At 44.9% G+C, this 16,524-nt stretch overlaps 1 protein-coding gene across 11 annotated transcripts in view; it reads left to right on the top strand.

Moving 5' to 3' along the window:
• The window catches only part of GREB1L (GREB1 like retinoic acid receptor coactivator), a 126,562-nt gene that overhangs the window by 103,338 nt on the left and 6,700 nt on the right, over positions 1 to 16,524 (top strand). For 9 of the 11 annotated variants that reach the window (XM_068671464.1, XM_068671465.1, XM_068671466.1 and 6 more), the window contains 11 exons: positions 967 to 1,100; positions 2,598 to 2,937; positions 5,537 to 5,652; positions 6,021 to 6,265; positions 6,962 to 7,524; positions 8,033 to 8,135; positions 11,868 to 12,023; positions 12,213 to 12,352; positions 14,040 to 14,201; positions 14,518 to 14,725; positions 15,384 to 15,549. In XM_068671464.1, the coding sequence (XP_068527565.1) occupies positions 967 to 1,100; positions 2,598 to 2,937; positions 5,537 to 5,652; positions 6,021 to 6,265; positions 6,962 to 7,524; positions 8,033 to 8,135; positions 11,868 to 12,023; positions 12,213 to 12,352; positions 14,040 to 14,201; positions 14,518 to 14,725; positions 15,384 to 15,549 (2,333 nt within the window). The remainder of the gene's footprint in view (positions 1 to 966; positions 1,101 to 2,597; positions 2,938 to 5,536; positions 5,653 to 6,020; positions 6,266 to 6,961; positions 7,525 to 8,032; positions 8,136 to 11,867; positions 12,024 to 12,212; positions 12,353 to 14,039; positions 14,202 to 14,517; positions 14,726 to 15,383; positions 15,550 to 16,524) is intronic. The other 2 variants (XM_068671461.1, XM_068671457.1) reach the window with 1 other exon arrangement.

The following is a 16,524-nucleotide window of genomic DNA, read 5'->3' as shown; positions in this document are numbered from 1 at the left end:
TTGGCTACCCTTGCTAAAAAAATACCCTTTTTTCCTTTTCTTCGTAAAAAAAGTTATATCAAGTTTGACTTTAATGTGCTGAGTGGACCATTGGTTTCTATATTTTAAAATGTTAGCTGGAAAGAAGTTAAAGTTAAAATTAAAAAGCCATTTCCATAAACTCCCAGTATGTTAACAGTCAAACAAAATAGTGGAAATGAAGGAGTGAATGAATACTCAAAGTTTGCTTTTTGGTTGATTGTTAATAGAAGCCATTGTGGTGATGTTCTGTAAAATGGTCTAGACATCTTTTTTTTTCCCCCAAAGTAAAAAATAAACAACTTCAGTCTTCTGATTAAACAGATAACTCACAGAAAAGGATGAGATTGTATGTGATTAATTACCTTCCTAGTGATCACTGGTGATGTAAATGCACTGGAGACCATGCTGTGCTGCCAGCAGGCACCTCGTGAAATTTCAGGCAGTAAATACTCTGCCTTTCTGATTGCTGTCAGCAGATTTATGTTCCAGCAAAGAAATGATCAATTTCTGTTTATCATTAGAGATGCGTAGGATCTGATGATCAAGAAGAGTTTTGGAAATGAATAATGCTTCTGTTTTCAGGTTCTGCTTTAAATAGAAATGAGATAACAGTTGTCAGTAGATATAAAGCCAGAGATAGGGAGCCAGAAAAGAAGTATCAGGATTCTGAAACCCTCCTGCAATCAAAGGTAGAAGATATATTGAAAAATTTGAAAGGACCTACACCTGTCTTTCCCTAAGTGTAGACAAATAGTAAGTTGTAATAAACAATTTGCATTTTATTGTATTCCTTGAAACAAACCAATAACATCACTGAGGAAGAAGAAATGAAAGAAAGGATACTTAGCTTTGGAAAATACTTTTTGCTTTTTTTTTTTTAATGACAAAAGAAATTAAAATTGTTTCCAGCTTTTCTTATGTTTTTGCTAATTCTGTATGGAACAGGATGACGCTGCAAGTGAAGACAAGCTGTACTTTGGCTTGAATGAATACAGCAAATCCCTCCAATGGGGAGTCACAAGTCCACTTCTGAGATGTGATGAAACCTTTGAAAAAATGGTCAACACGCTTTTAGAAAGGTAAATAGGATTCTGCTTAATTGGGATCTTAAGGGTACAGATATATTTATGAGCCCCATATAAGGCAGATGAAGACATGATGACATTTGATGTTGATCTGGGAATCCGTGAAGTATGTGCAATTTTTATTTTCATAACAAATTTTGTACTGTTGAAGAAGCAGGGGGTGTACTTCATTTGTTTACGGAAAGATTAGGCCCATGCAGTGGCAGTCTGAGCTCGTCCCTGCTGCTCCTGCCTTCTGGCTCAGCCCTCACTAAGCCAGGCAGGTAGCAGAAGTTTCATACCTCACTGCTTCTGCTGTCTCTCTGCTGAGACTGCCAGGAAATTTGTTGTTGGTGGCCCAGGAGAGCGATGTCATTCCAAAAACTTCAATTTTATTATTTCATTAGCTGGCTTTTGGTTCGTGCAGCTGAGAGCTTGAAAGTGGCTTGTAAGTACTTTGTAGCTGCCTGAACAAGCTCATTTCATAGCACATCTCCAGGACAGAATTAAATGCTCACATTACAGAAACAAAAGCAATGGTATGGTTTCCAGCAACGTGGAGTTAATCTGTTCTGCAAATCAGGAGGATGGATCCGTTGTAACTGTTCGGGATATAGTTCTCATGTCTCCATGTTTAACAGAATGGAATTGTTCTGCCTTCAGTACTGTTTTTTGCTATTTTATATCAGTCAATATAATTAATTGAAACTGTATCTATATTTAACAAGTAAAATGCAATATCAAATTAGCAACATGAATCATTAAATACATCCATATTGTCTAAAAATACGTAATTAATAAACGTGATCCATATTAGTAAGGTCAATTAATTTCAGTAGATCAGTTCTTTAAGTTTCTTAGAGCCTTTCTGAGCAAGGGCAATGGAAGAGACAGTGGCCACTATTGCTCTCTTTCTTTTCTTAAGATGTGGATTGGGAAGAGGATGAATGGGGCCTAGTACACACATAAATATTGCCCTAGTATTGAGGTTAGGATCAGACCAGAAAGTTTTTGTCTCAGAGCCAGCAATCCCTATAGAGAAGTCTAACTTTCTGGTGTGGAGAGTGGGAAATGGGAAACCATGAAGTACTTCTTCCAGAAACCACTTGAAGCAGGGATGGTCCTCTGAGTTCATAGAAGCAGAAAACTTCTGGAGAGCAAAATTTATTGGCCCCTGCTCTTGGGGTGAAGCAGATCTGAGATGATCCATATCTCCGTTAAGTTAAAGATCTTTAGTTGAAGTTCTGTCCCAAATAAAGACGACAGGAGTTTATCATTCCTTTTACTCGAGAGCAGGACTTTGCACTTTAAACATTCTCCAAATGCAGAAAGTAATTAAAACACAGTTGGGTTTTGAGCGAAATTTTGGTCTGTGAAAATTAAAGGCTTCATTCTTCAAGCACTACAGAAAAAAATGGGTACTTCTTTGCTGCACAGTCCTGTTTTGTGGTGAATTTTCAGCCACTGCTGTGATTTTGCACGTGCTAACGCAGACCCGTTATCTCCCGAAAGGTACCCTCGGCTGCACAGCATGGTGATTCGCTGCTACCTTCTCATCCAGCAGTATTCCCAGGCTCTGATGGCTCTCACGACCATGGCCTCGCTGAGAGATCACAGCACGCCCGAGACGCTCAGCATCATGGATGACCTGATCACTTCCCCCGGCAAGGACAAGAACGGCTGCGGCCACATGCTCGTCATCAGGGTGCCGTCCGTGCAGCTGGCCATGCTGGCCAAGGAGAGGTTACAAGAAGTGAGGGACAAGCTGGGTCTGCAGTACCGCTTCGAGATCCTCCTCGGGAATCCCGCTTCAGAGCTTACGGTTGCCAAACACTTTGTGACCCGGCTGAAGGTTAGCAGAAACCACGAATTTCGTTGTCGTCTTCTGACCACTGGACGTATTTCGTGTGTATTCCCACAGGTTTAAAACTTCATTATTTTATAAGAAAAGAGCCCCTGATCTTTATCTTTTCCAGGGAAGTATACAGGACTTCTGATGAGCATTAATGATTTAAGAACTCAGGAAAAAAATTGAATTGTTTCTGGTCCCCGAAGTCAAACACCGGATGTTATCTTGCTTGTTAAAAATGAGTAACAGCATGAGTCAGACAGGTTTCCTCTTTGAACCTCTGAAAGCAGAGCTCGGATCTCCCTAGACAAACTAATTATTTCCACCAGTTTATCTCTCGAGTGTATCTGACTGTCTGCTCTGCCTTAACCATCTTCAGCTCTTTTGGCAACTGGTAAAATATTCTGTTTGTTGTGCACTTATTTTCTCAAATGGCTGTGTGCTGAAAGCCTTTTCTGCACAGCACATATGCACCAAGCTAATTGCGTGGATTTATAAGAGGCTGGTACAATGAGCCACATCCACTTCCTGCATGAACCTTGCTACAATAAAAAAAAGGTTTGGTTGCCTTTCTTACCAGCTTGAATGTAGTTCGGGCTATCTGTCCTGATCCCTGCTTCACGTCTCACACAGAGATTCATTTTCAGTTTCATTATGAGTTACAGTGCGTTTAAAGCACACAGAAAATGAAGGATTTTTGTGAACCTTTCCTAAAGAGCTTCTCTACAACCAAAACCAGGTAAAATGTACTTTAAAGTAGCCACCCCTTCTGTTTCTCAAACCCTGTCTGCTGCAGGAGAGGGAATCAGAGTGATTTGGGTTGGAAGGGACCTCAAGGATCCCCAGTTCCAGCCCCCTGCCATGGGCAGGGACACCTCCCACCAGACCAGGTTGCCCAAAGCCCCATCCAGCCTGGCCTTGAGCACCTCCAGGGATGGGGCATCCACAGCTTCTCTGGGCAGCCTGTGCCAGTGCCTCTCCACCCTCTGAGCAAAGAATTTCTTCCTAATGTCAAATCTAAATCTCCCCTCTTTTAGTTTAAAGCCCTTTGTCCTATTACTACACTGATAGAAAGTCCCTTCCCAGCTTTCAGGCCCCCTTTAGGTACTAGAAGGCTGCTGTAAGGCATCCCCAGAGCCTTCTCTACTTTAGGCTGAACAACCCCAACTCAATCCCTCTGTCATGTCACCAACGAAGATGTTGGATAATGCAAGGAGGGGAGACCAGCCATGCTGTCATGGCAATAGAGGTCACCTTTTAAGTGTAATAAGGCAATTCAGGAGCCATTCACAAGTGGGGAGCCCAGAGGGCTGCAGCTCTCTGCCCCTCCTGAGTAATGTGGGCAAAAAACACATCATCACCATGCGGGTTTCCAGCTTAAAGCTCCAGGCACTCAGGCTTCTTTTTCGTTCTTTAGGCTAGAAGAAAGAAAAATCAGTTTTGAATCTGCCTTCCCCCATTTCATTTTCTAGCCGTGCACTTTCTCAGAACCTCCCAGCATGGGGAAGGCGCAGCCAGGCTGACCCTGCTGGGCCAGAAAATCTCTCTCTGCTGCTGAGGCTGTTTAACTGAGCCAGCAGAGGCTGGTAGATAGCTGGAGGAATATGTTTTTTTTTTTTTTCAACGAACGTGTTACACAGAAGATGCAGAAATCAGCAGGGGAAAAAAAAAATCAGGGCTGGGGAAAGAAAATCAGAGCCACATAACAGAGAAGGGGAATGCTGTTCCAAATCATGTTCTTCCGAAGCTACGAAAAAATTAGTCATAGGTTATTTCAGTGGAAATTTTCAGAAGGTAAAATGGCATGCTGAGTCACTGGTCTGCTATTGAGTCCTCTTTTCCAATCCCCTTCATCTGCCTGAGAAAATGAGTCATAAAACACGGCCTTTTGGGGAGGAGGAAGGGTAAGGGAAGAACAGGTTGAGCACACGGGCTGAGAACTGAAGAACCGGGAGGGAATTTAAGACAGGGCTCTTGCTTTAGGTTGTGTTTTCCACACAGTTTGCATGAGTCTGTAATTTGTACACCTGTAGCGAATCTGTATGGGTATCTGTCCGCACACAGATCAATATTTTGATGGGCAGTTTGAGTGGTTGGGCTCGCCATCGGTAGGACTTGGCTAAACAGACTCTGTGCCTCAGCTAGGTCTGAATTTTCTTCCAAACCGGTTTTGTCCATTATTAAAAAGAAAGAAGAAGAATCTTCTTCCAGCAGAACGAATGCTGTAGCTCAGATACCTGCTGATTCTGAAACAACTGGAGCTTATTTTCCTTGTCTGGAAAAGGGAAGGCTGGCTTCTTGCCTTTCCAAGCGATGGTCCCTGAGTCTTTCAGCTTTGCTTCCTTCTCACAGTTGCTGTAGGGTGCTCACGCTTCTCTTGCTTGAATGCTGATACAGTTGCTCAAGACAGAGCAGTGCTTGAGGAGGCTTCACCCAAAACAGAGAACCCTGATGAACTCAGCCGTGTTCACCAAGCTCTGCTGAGCCAAGAGCAGCCCTGTGTGCAAAGCAAAGTCAGGAACTGAAAACAAACAAAATAAAACAAGAGGTGATGGCTGAGAAGGTTTCATTTAGACGTGACTTGGGTGTTCTCTGTTCACAGGCCTGGCGGGGCAATGAGCAGGATGACTGGATTCCTCGCACCTACCAGGATTTGGAGGGTCTGCCTTGCATCGTTATTCTCACGGGCAAGGATCCGCTGGGAGAAACCTTCCCCAGGTGCTGTTACGGCTCTTACAATATGGTTGTTTTCTAATGTGTTTTGATAAATATTTTTTTTGGGGGGGGAAGTTATGTGGTTTGATACCAACTGGTCATTTTTTTTCATAAAGAAGCACGTTTTAGACGACTTTGGGAACAGTTTCAAATTTTGGAAAGTGTGGCTTGTGAAAAGTAAAGCTCCTGCACTGCGTGGGTCAGGGAACATCTGCGCAGAGCACCAAGGAGCACAGCGTGTTTTAAAATTACGTGATATTCACTGGCTAGTTGAACTGGTCGTGAATATTTAATCAGCAATTAAAGATGGGGAGCGTTGTTCAGGGTCGGAGAAAACAAACCATCCTTTCCTCTTGGCTTGGCTTTTGCAGGTCACTGAAGTACTGCGACCTGCGGCTCATTGACTCGAGCTACTTAACTCGGACTGCATTAGAGCAAGAAGTGGGCCTGGCATGCTGCTACGTCTCGAAGGAGGCGATTCGAGGGCCCATTGTAGCTCTTGACCTGAGCGAGAAGGAGCACGAGAAGGCTAATGGCAGCGAGAATGACTCTGATGAGCTGCTGATAGACTTGGACAGACCGCAGAGTAACAGCAGCGCCGTCACCGGGACCTCAGGTCAGTTGTCTGCTGCTGCTGCTCTTAAGAGTAAGTCTTTGGTTATCCGTCGCTGGAATTTGTATGCAAATATTGAGGTGCTTCATCAAACGGGAACGGCTTGTACCCTGCTGCAGGCTGAGCTGTGAAATATTATGTACAGGTTCTTGCTGTGGTGAGCAATTTCCCTGGCTGCAGCTAAAAGGGAGCAGCGTTGCAGTGGGAGGACGGGTCCTTTATTATTATTTTCTTTAATCTTGCATTTCACGTTTGCTGATGATTTTGTCAGGTGGATCCTGAAAAGATCTTAAAATCAGAGTAGAAATGAACAGGATTGATGTTAGGAATAGCAAAATGCTGTGTAACTGGGGGGTAGCTGTGGGTAGAAGTGGGTGTTTGCCTCCTGGCCAAGACCAGCAGCATGGCTGGGTCTTGCCCTTCCTCTTCAGGCCTCAGCAGAGAATCCTCTCCCACCAGACCTTTCCTTCCTCGCTTCTGCCTGGCACTTCTAGCTCCTTCCCTTTGTTTCCCTATGAATTTGAGGTGTTAAGGCAGCTGGATCGAGCCTTTGCCAGGCACCAGATCCTACCACACACTTAAAGCTGCCTGGTAGGGAGGAGGGAGCAGAGCCCACTTCACCCGAAGGTTGCAGTGAAACGAATGCCCTGTTCTCATGCCAGCCAGTATCTGTTCACTGCCTGATCTCTATTTCGCCAGGCTCCCTGGCTGACAACGGCGTCAGCTCCTCGAGCGCCGCGGACAAGTCTCAGAAGCAGGCACCGCCACTCAGTTTCCAGACCGTGGCGCACAGCTCGGTCGACGAGGGGGCTTACCCTGCTTTCACAGCCGGGGAGACCCTGAAGCAAGAATGCGACTCCCTGGGTAACCAGCTGGCGAGCAGCACCACCTCGAAACTCTCGTCGCTGTCGTCGGTCTCCCAGGCCTTTCGGTGGCCTGGCCACTCGGCCAAAGACAGCCGGGCCCTGCGCGCCGCGCTGCCGCGCATCGTCATCCTCTCCAAAGCGGCCTACTGCCTCCTGAGCTCGCAGAAAAGCGGCAACCTGCCTTCCTCCTCGTCCCTCCTGCCTCACGCCGACGTGGCTTGGCTGAGCTCCCTCAGGCCCCTGCTCCACAAGGACATGAGCAGCGAGGAGCAGTCGCTCTACTACCGGCAGTGGACGACGGCCCGGCAGCACCACGCGGACTTCGGCGGTCAGGGTGAGGCGTCCGGCTTGAGGAGCTTTCACCCCAGGCGGCTGCTTTTGACGGGCCCACCACAAGTAAGAGCACAGTTCCTTCCCCTGGCCTTACTCGCAGGGTGAGAGGACAGGCGCTGAGGACTGCAGCAGGTGGAGGTTGTGCCTGAGAGGCCCCGTGAAACTCGCACACAGCGATGCGTTTTGAGATCAAAAATCGGTCAGAATTTAAGGTTAAGTTCATGCTGGAGGTGGTAAGGAGAGGATTGTCCTGTTTTTTTAAGGCATGTTGCATACTGGTGGATGGCACTGGGCATAAAATTGCCATGAGCTTAGCAGTGGAGAAGCAGTTTATCAGTGGTGATCTGCATAAAAAAATGTGATACAGGCTCTGCTCTGGGCCAGACTTGCCTCACAGATCAATTTTGTGATACCATTCAGCAAAACGGGCAATACTGAGTCTTGTTTTGTTTGCAGGCAGAACTAGAATCGCAAAATAACAGGGGTAGGCCCAAATGCATGTATCTGAAATGTATCCTTCCTGTGCGGTAGCCTGGCTTGGGATTCAGACTGTTTTTCACCTCTCGTTCAGGTGGGAAAGACTGGCTCGTATTTGCAGTTCCTCAGGATCCTCTTCCGCATGCTGATCAGGTTGCTGGAAGTAGATGTGTACGATGAAGAGGAAATAAATGCCAGTGAGTATTTAGAAGTAATCGCTAATATGCGTTATTAAGTGACTCTGTTACATATTAATAAGCAGTGACAAGTTTTTTAGGCTTACAAAGACTTCCTCAATGACACCTGCCACTTGTCCTGTCCATTTCTGTGCAGCTAGACCTGTTGTAGGCACCTGCATATATTTAAACATAGATGATTAAAAATGTAAATTTGATGTGGGTCTTAACTAAGAGCTTTTAAGTGTATTTTGGATTAGTGTTATTTTTATGCCACTAAAACGAAAGTGAATACAAAACTGGATGTGGGAAACATCTGCTTGCTAGTTTTTAAGCTGTGTCTGCTTTTAAACAGACAAAACAGAGGGAAAAACACTACTTTTCTGGCTGAAACACCAGTATTACTATTTATGTTTAATTACCAGTTAGATAGCAATTATTTATTTGTGTTTAATTACCAGTTAGATACCAATTTTTAGTAAGACTGTCTTCTGTAACTGTCTGTAAAAGTTTACAGATCTTATGCTGAAGAACAAGGCTGGGGGGGAAGACACCTCTCTGAATTTGTGCTCGTTTGTCAGATCTCACAGATCCATTAACTGCTGTGGCAGGACTTGGCCTTGAGAAGCACAAACCCTTTTCAAATTGATTCCTCTTAGGGTGTTCTTTACATAACTCTGTGGTTGTAGTGAAGTTAACTCTGTGGTGCATGAATTTCATGACCTGACATCCAGAAAATGCAATTGTTTTCAAACCTTTGAAAGGATTAATTTGCATTTCTGCTCAGAAAGTGCTATTAACTTTTTGAAAAATGCATTCCCCTTAGATTTGGAGCTTTGGGGACTGTTATTACCTCATTACTTGAACTAAAGTTCCCCAGAAACTTAGGATGAAATCAAAAAGTAAGAACAATTCTGTGCCATGCAGTCCAGTCTGTTGTGATCCCAGCAGCTGTGTCACGCCCCTTTCAGGAATGCATGAAGCTGCGTCAGAAGAGCAGATGGGGTTTACTTGGGGTTTTGGGTTGTGGGTTTTTTGCTCCCACAGCTTCTACTGGAATGCTTTTCCAGAGCCCTAACGCTCTGATGATTGAAAATATATTTTTTTGATTCCCCAACACAAAGATACTCCTGTCCCTATTGTAAACATCTTGGTGGAGAAGGAAAACAGTGTTATTTTAAATCAAAATACTTTTACTCCTTTTTGATGTTTGCTTCTGTGATGTAGCCATGCAGCAATCGTCTTCCCTCTAAGCTTTCATCTAGCTAGCCTGAGCCAGCTTGCAGGATCCTCGCAAATGACAGGCTCATTATTCTTCTCACTGGTTTCGTACCTCTTGTCTGCACATCTATTTGCAATTTATTCTTCTGGTAGACGGCTGACCAGAGCTGTATGTGAGACCCTGAGAGGCATTTAACCAACCCAGAGTGCTACATCTCGTGTGTTTCCCTGCCTCCACGGAAACCCCCAGACTGGGGAAACCAGTGATTGCACTTGGCTTCTCCCATTTTCCCATTTCACTGACGCTGATCCTTGCGGGTGCCTCTGCACCTCAGTCATTTCCCGCTGAGGGACTCCCAGCCTATTGCAGAAATGCTTGCTATTAGTCCTTGATTTGAGTCCTATGACTCATATTTTTTTCTGTTGAATGTCATCCAGTGGCTGTTGCTATCGTTTTTGAGGGCACTGAATTCTTTCTGGATGCTCTTCTATTCCTTCCCTATGTTGGCAGAGACTCCTGATTTGTGTCACCAGCAAACTTAAGGCAATGGTGGTTGTTGTGTGGTGTTGTTTTTTGGAGACGGTGACATTAGGGAAAGTATTCAGCAGTATGCCCCTCTGCTGATCTCTGCTAACTTTGCTGCTAATCTCCATCTGCCTTAATGCTTATGATGTTACATGCTGCCATCTTCTGTTTAATCAACTTTGCAGACCAGTCATTGTCTCCATTTTCTTCCGATGTGCCAATAATTTGTCGTATAGCATCATGTCAAATACTTTACCTGCTAAGAGGTAAGATGTGTGGCATTGCTTTTTGTTTAAAGAAATAGATATCTATGTTATATCTGTGTGATGAAAGTAACGTGGTGTTTCTTTGGTCAACCCACGCTGAGTTTTATTGCATTTTTTCATTTACTTCAACATCTTTATTTCCTTCATCCCCCCCAAGTTTTGAATAACACAAAGGTCAAAGTAATGGACCCAGAGTTTCATAGACCTCCTCTGAAATGGTGATGATACCTGCATTATTCTTGCACTGAAATCAGGCTTGCACCTGATTTCAAACACCTGTTTTTTCAGGAAAGTGGCCTGGAGATTATTCTTTCTCATTGTTCTCAGTGTGTATCAAGCTTTTAGAGATTTGTTTCCATCTCAGCTTACAGTGAAGCATTTGCTATAGCCAAGAAAATTTTTATTTGTTTCCGTGCACTTTTCTGAGGTCTGCCTCAGCTTGACATTTTGCAAAGCTTTTTTATTATTTGTTTATTTTTTTATCTTGCACTTGATGATGTATGAGAGTCAGAACTTTATTTGCTGATGGGCTGTTTCCATTCCTCTTGGACTTTGTTCATTCTTCGTTTCCCTTTTGCCTCTGAACACCTCCCGGCGTTCTTACATTGCTCGGTGTGGTGGTTGCTGATGGTTTGGCAGCCGGGATTCCAAGAAATCCAAGCCTCACTCACAGGCAAGTCCCTGGTGTCCCCAGTCTAGTGGGCTTACTGAGCCAGCTCTCTCAGGATTTGTCTTTGTGAACACATTAATGAGCCTCACTTCATCAGTGGCACGTGTTAATTCGAGCAGTGCCAGTGAGGTAACAGCCTTTGAACTGCAGCTGGCTCACAGCCCTGTGGGGCAGTCTGGGCAGGGTGAGCGTGTCCTTTGTAGACCCAGCATTCGTTTCGTCTGAGTTTGCCTTTCTGAAGTCAGGAACCTCAGCTCCCTGCTTTTGTGTGGTTTTCCCTCTGATTTTAAACGGAATCAGCTCATATTCAAGCTCCAGTCCCAGCTCCAGCTTGTCACCTTTGGCCAGCGTTTTCTCATGTTCATGTTACTTAGACTTGATTCTCTACCTTGGACTTACCTCTGTTGGATGAAGCAAAAATGTTCCAGCTGATCCTTGCTGGTCGCATCCCATTCTCAACAATGCGTTTTTACCACCTTTATCATATGCTTTATCAGCTTATAATACATATCAGTTTATAAGCTTCTGCACCTTCTTTCTCCTTGCTTTCATCCTTCTGCCTTTGGATGCTTTTGCTTCTTGTTTGCCCAGTTCTCTCCTTTCCGTGTCTTAAAAAGGGATCCATCAAGGGACTGGAGACCTGCCTGTATCTTCTGCACAGACAGAACTGTTCATCTGAGCACTTCATGTATAAACATAACATCATTCACAGAGTGAATTATCCCTCGGTAGCTTGATGAAGAGCGGAGCAGAAAGGTACCAACGAGGCTGCTTCACCCCACAGTTTCCAAGAAATTGCCATTTCTTTGAAATGTCTTTATGTCAAGTGCAATTTGAATTTTGGCAATATTCACAGAAAGGTTTGAGTTGGAAGGGACCTAAAAGATATCATCTATTTCCAACCCCCTTGCTATGGGCAGGGATATAATGCTTATGACATTAAAAGATGTCTTTTTGTGTGTGTGTTTGTGCACCTCTGTGAACTCCTGTGCAATTGTAAATCAGCAAACGTCACGTAAACACCATTTAGTGGGTACCTGGTACTGCTCACCTCAAGTGTGTTGTTGCAGATCATACAGAAAGCAGTGAAATTACTCAGTCCAGCAACGACCACTGGCCAGATATCGAGACCTTCAGTAAAATGTCTTTTGACCTGAGCGTACACGACCCCAAGTACAGAACTATAAGCCCAGTGTACACAGAACAACTGTCAAGAGTGAAACAAGGTAAGCCAAAGGAGAATTTTCTAGGAATACTTTTCCTACAGAAATTATTTTTATGTTGGTTTGACTAGACATGTGAGCTTAAACAAGCCTTTTATCTCCTAATGATACGGAACAAAGCGATTTGTTCTTTACAATTGTTGCCAGGCTCCCAGGCTCTGGTTTCTATCACTCATAACATTTCTTCTACAGAAACCAGCAAAGAAACAAAACCAGAGGAAGCGAAGAAAAGAGAGACCGTGTCCATGATGCTGACAAAATACGCAGCGTACAACACGTTCCATCACTGCGAGCAGTGCCATCAGTACATGGACACGAACCCTGCTGCACAGGTTGGTGCCAAGGCCCACGGCTAAACCGCATCCTTGATTTTTCTTGTGGTCTCTCCAGGCATACTGCTCTGGCCTCAGGACTCATGCTTTCACCTTCCCTGAGATGGAGCTGTTTAATTTCTTCCATTCTCAGGGGAGATATTGAGCTACAGACCCTGGAGCATCAACTGTGTCTGCTGCGTTCTGCATGAGCAGTTCTCTTCTCCAGCTGCCTCTGACAAAGGGTGAATATTGTGACTAGTTGTCTCAAGCCAAAGCGTTATTCAGCCTGCCCACAGGGCTCACAGTGTCTCGTGGCAGAGGACTGTAAAATTGAGAGAGTTGCTTGTCTTTCCTAAATGCCAGCCATCCACACACCTCTGATGGGAGGCTAGGCCTACTTTTCCTCCCTTTGCATGTAGTTGTGCGTGCTTCTCAACAGTAGCTTACGAGTCACGGGACAAAAAGGATCATTTTTAGCTGTTTTGTAATCCTTTTGAGCTCCAAAATAAACAGCTATGCTCACGGGAGGCTGGCAGGTAAGATTTTTCCTGGTTGATGGCTCAGACATTATTAACCACCAGCAATGGTTGACTTGGAGGTTTCTCACCCCAGTTCATTCTTTCCTTGCTTACTAATCCTTCCCAACGGCTTGTTATTAACCTAGCAGGCTGACCTGGAACTGTACAGTGTCAGGTACTGCACAGCAGCCCCAGCAAATCTGTTTGAAACCTCGTGCTTCATTCAGTGTGTTGACACAAGCAAATCCTCCCAAAGGACTCCTTTGTTCCCTTTACACGTCTTTGTCAAACACAGTGACGAGTAATAAATATGAACATCCACTTGTACGCCTGAGCTGTGCATGTAGAATTATGAGAGTTAAACTCAGAGAAATTAGGTATCCAAAGGGGAGTCACTGGATAGTGAGCATTAAGGAGGGGAAGAGATACGGAAATGCTCTAGCAGAACCTAAATAAAACCCTTTATATTCTTCACCCACACTTTGGCTAATTATTTTGGTTGTTTAGTAAAGATTATAGAGGGGTCACTGCTAAGAGTAGATGATTTGACCTTGAGCTAAGACACATGCCTCTCGAGGATGAAGTCTTACCAGATATGCAGGCACTTTGTATCCACGTACATGGCTCCGTGCAGCACTGTGCAAACTCAGGCTCACCCAGATACCTCACAGCCTTGTTAATGGGGTCTGCCTTGGTTACTTAGCTGCTTACCAGAGTGCTGTCAAAGGATAAATACCACCCTAATGCGGCTGTGCTGCTGCTGCTGCCTGTGAATGGCACTGCACCCTGCTGTAGAGGCAGAGCCCAATGTTACCTGTGTCTTTGAATCTTCTGGGAAAATTTGTCGGGACAGTTTCTTTCCTTGTGTCTGTGTATTTCATTTCTCCTTGTAAATACCGACAAATAATTTCCAGCTCAGATTGCCTTCAGAAGAGCCCAGGTGGGCCAAAGATCGTTCCTGGTACAGAAGGCTGGCTGTTGTAATAGCGAGGCAAGTTTCATGCCTAAACAATGCAGCTTATGGGAGAAGAAATGAGAATATAATAAAGTTAGCTACTAAAAGAAAATGTTGTGGATGTTCTTTCGTGGTGGCTGCCAGTATTGTGACTGCAAGAGCAGGCTGCCAACTGCTCCTTTTGGATTACCTGCTTGCAAATCCTTCTCCCGCTTCTTTTTATTTTATACAGGTGTCTGACTCCACCCTGCATGCGTTCACATTTTCATCCTCGATGCTAGGAGAAGAAGTGCAACTGCATTTTATAATCCCCAAGTCCAAAGAGAACCATTTTGTCTTCAGCAAGCAAGGAAAACATCTAGAAAGCATGCGGCTCCCACTCGTTTCTGACAAGGTGCGTGTGCTGCTCCCGTCCATCTGCTGGCTGCATACGCTGAGTGCAGTCAGCTTGACAGACGTTTGCAAGTCAGTGGTGGTTGGCAGGTTTATTTTTTCCTTCTTTTATCTTAGTCCTTTACATAATTCTTACCTAGCTCTCCTTAGAACTGGAGTTTTTGAAGAGAATCGTCCGTATTTGTCTTCCTAGCATCCCAGTCCTGGCGTGTTGCAATGATCAATAACGTTCAAGACCAGAATATATCACAAATAAAAACCCACGTCAGGAATAACCAGGTTTTTATGTAATGTTGGCAAAATGTCTCCTGTTCTAGCAGAATTTGAACGCAGTCAAGAGTCCAATCTTCACTCCATCAAGCGGACGCCACGAACACGGCCTCTTGAACCTCTACCACGCCATGGAAGGCATCAGCCACCTCCACCTCCTGGTGGTCAAGGAGTACGAAATGCCGCTGTACCGCAAGTACTGGCCCAACCACATCATGCTCGTCCTGCCTGGCATGTTCAACAACGCTGGCGTTGGTAAGAGACACCGGCAGTGCTGTGAAAACACCAACATCCGTGCTGGGCAACACGGATCACCTTGTGAAACCCTTCACAGTCCTGTGGCAATAGCAGCAAGCTGTGTGCAGAATGTGGTGGTTTGAAAGAAATGCTGCAAGGGATTTGCAGTGATCACTGCCTTCTCAGTTTAAAATCTGATGGCTTTTCGGCCGTATTTGGTCATTTTGCTCAGCCCTGCTGTGTGAACGTTCATTCTAGACATTTTACACATTTTTCTTTTTCTGTTAGCTGAAGCTAAATATTAACTGCAGCTGAACACTGGGGACTTGAACTTTGGACTTCATTTTCCTGGAGTTTCGGAGTTCTTCCTGCAAGAAGTTTTAAATAGCTTCAGTTTTCAGATCTCAGACACTCTTTGATTCAAGTTATTCTTTTAATGCCCACTAAATCACTTTCTGTAGTCTCTTAAAAAGCCTGCTTTTCTTCATAGCTTGCCTTTTAGATTGCAGTCACACTGAAAAGGGGCCATTTAGATTTCTTTTTAAACTGAGATGTTCTGAGCACGAAGTTCATAAAGGGTAATGATTGCAGCTCATTGCGTAGCCTTTCTTTGGGAAGAGAGAGCAATGAAGTCAAACCGAGATCTCTGTCCGTCTCCATTCCGGTGTTTCCTCAGGTGCTGCCAGGTTTCTGATTAAGGAGCTGTCCTACCACAACCTGGAGCTGGAGCGAAACCGCTTGGAGGAGCTGGGGGTCAAACGCCAGTGCGTGTGGCCTTTCATTGTGGTCATGGATGATTCCTGCGTGCTGTGGAACATCCACAGCGTCCACGAGCAGTCCAGGTGAGTCACTACCCAGCGCCGCCAGGGCGGTTTCTCCGATCCAGCAGGGACAGCAGCACCGCTCCAGTCAGCACCTGCAGCTCCGGCTCATCTGTAGCATCCGACAGCGAGTGAAAGACCAGACAGCTGGGAAAGCAGGGCAGCTGGAACTGCTGGGAGTGGACTCAAAATACAGCTAAGAGAGCCGCTTTTGGCAGTGACTTTGATGCAGCAACACCAGGCAGACTATCCAAAAGGCCTCACAGCGGTCATTATCTACTCAATTGCTAGTTAAATAGTCCAGGAACAGCACGCTCGGACACTAGATCTATTCCCTAAAATGCCAAAAACCACATCCTTCTCCTTGCTACCATCTGCCCCTCACTCAGAGCAGTGGGAAGGCTGCAGATTTGTCCTGCTTGCCACCGACGTCCAACCTAATGCTGTGACACGCTTCCACCTGGCTCTGCCCTTACAGCCGTGTCCCACAGCGAGCATCGTCAGCAAACCTCTGCCTGTGCACAGCTGTGCCGAAAGCCACTCGCGCTTTCAGTGACTATTTGGGGTGATTTCTCAGTATTTTACTTCCCTCGTTTCTTTTGATTCAATTTATGTTTACCAATGAAAGGTTTGTTTTGGAAGCTTCTGCTTTTCAGAAGGCTTTAAGCTGTCGCTCTCAGTGCTTGTGCTGTTCATTACCGAAAAAACAGCCTTCCAGAAATGCTGCACGAGGTGATTCCTTTTCCTTTTCTAAATTGCTGCAGAAGACCTGATTCTGCTGAAGAGCCCATTTTCCTCGGAGGAGTAAATTGAGGGGATAAGATGAATTGGCTGCTGTTTAAAGTCTGTGTTTGTTTATATATTTTACAGCATGGAGAATAAGCAGTAGTGATTGCTAATGGACTTCCTTGGATCTGTATATACATTCCATTAATTATACATATATATATAGAGAGAGAGATTCACACACAGAAGCACTTATATATGGCGTGTTCT

This window comes from Anas acuta, chromosome 2 (assembly GCF_963932015.1).
Source record: "Anas acuta chromosome 2, bAnaAcu1.1, whole genome shotgun sequence".
Classification (NCBI taxonomy): Eukaryota; Metazoa; Chordata; class Aves; order Anseriformes; family Anatidae; genus Anas; species Anas acuta.
Note: the sequence above shows the minus strand (reverse complement) of the source record. Positions and strands in the feature narration are given on the sequence as shown.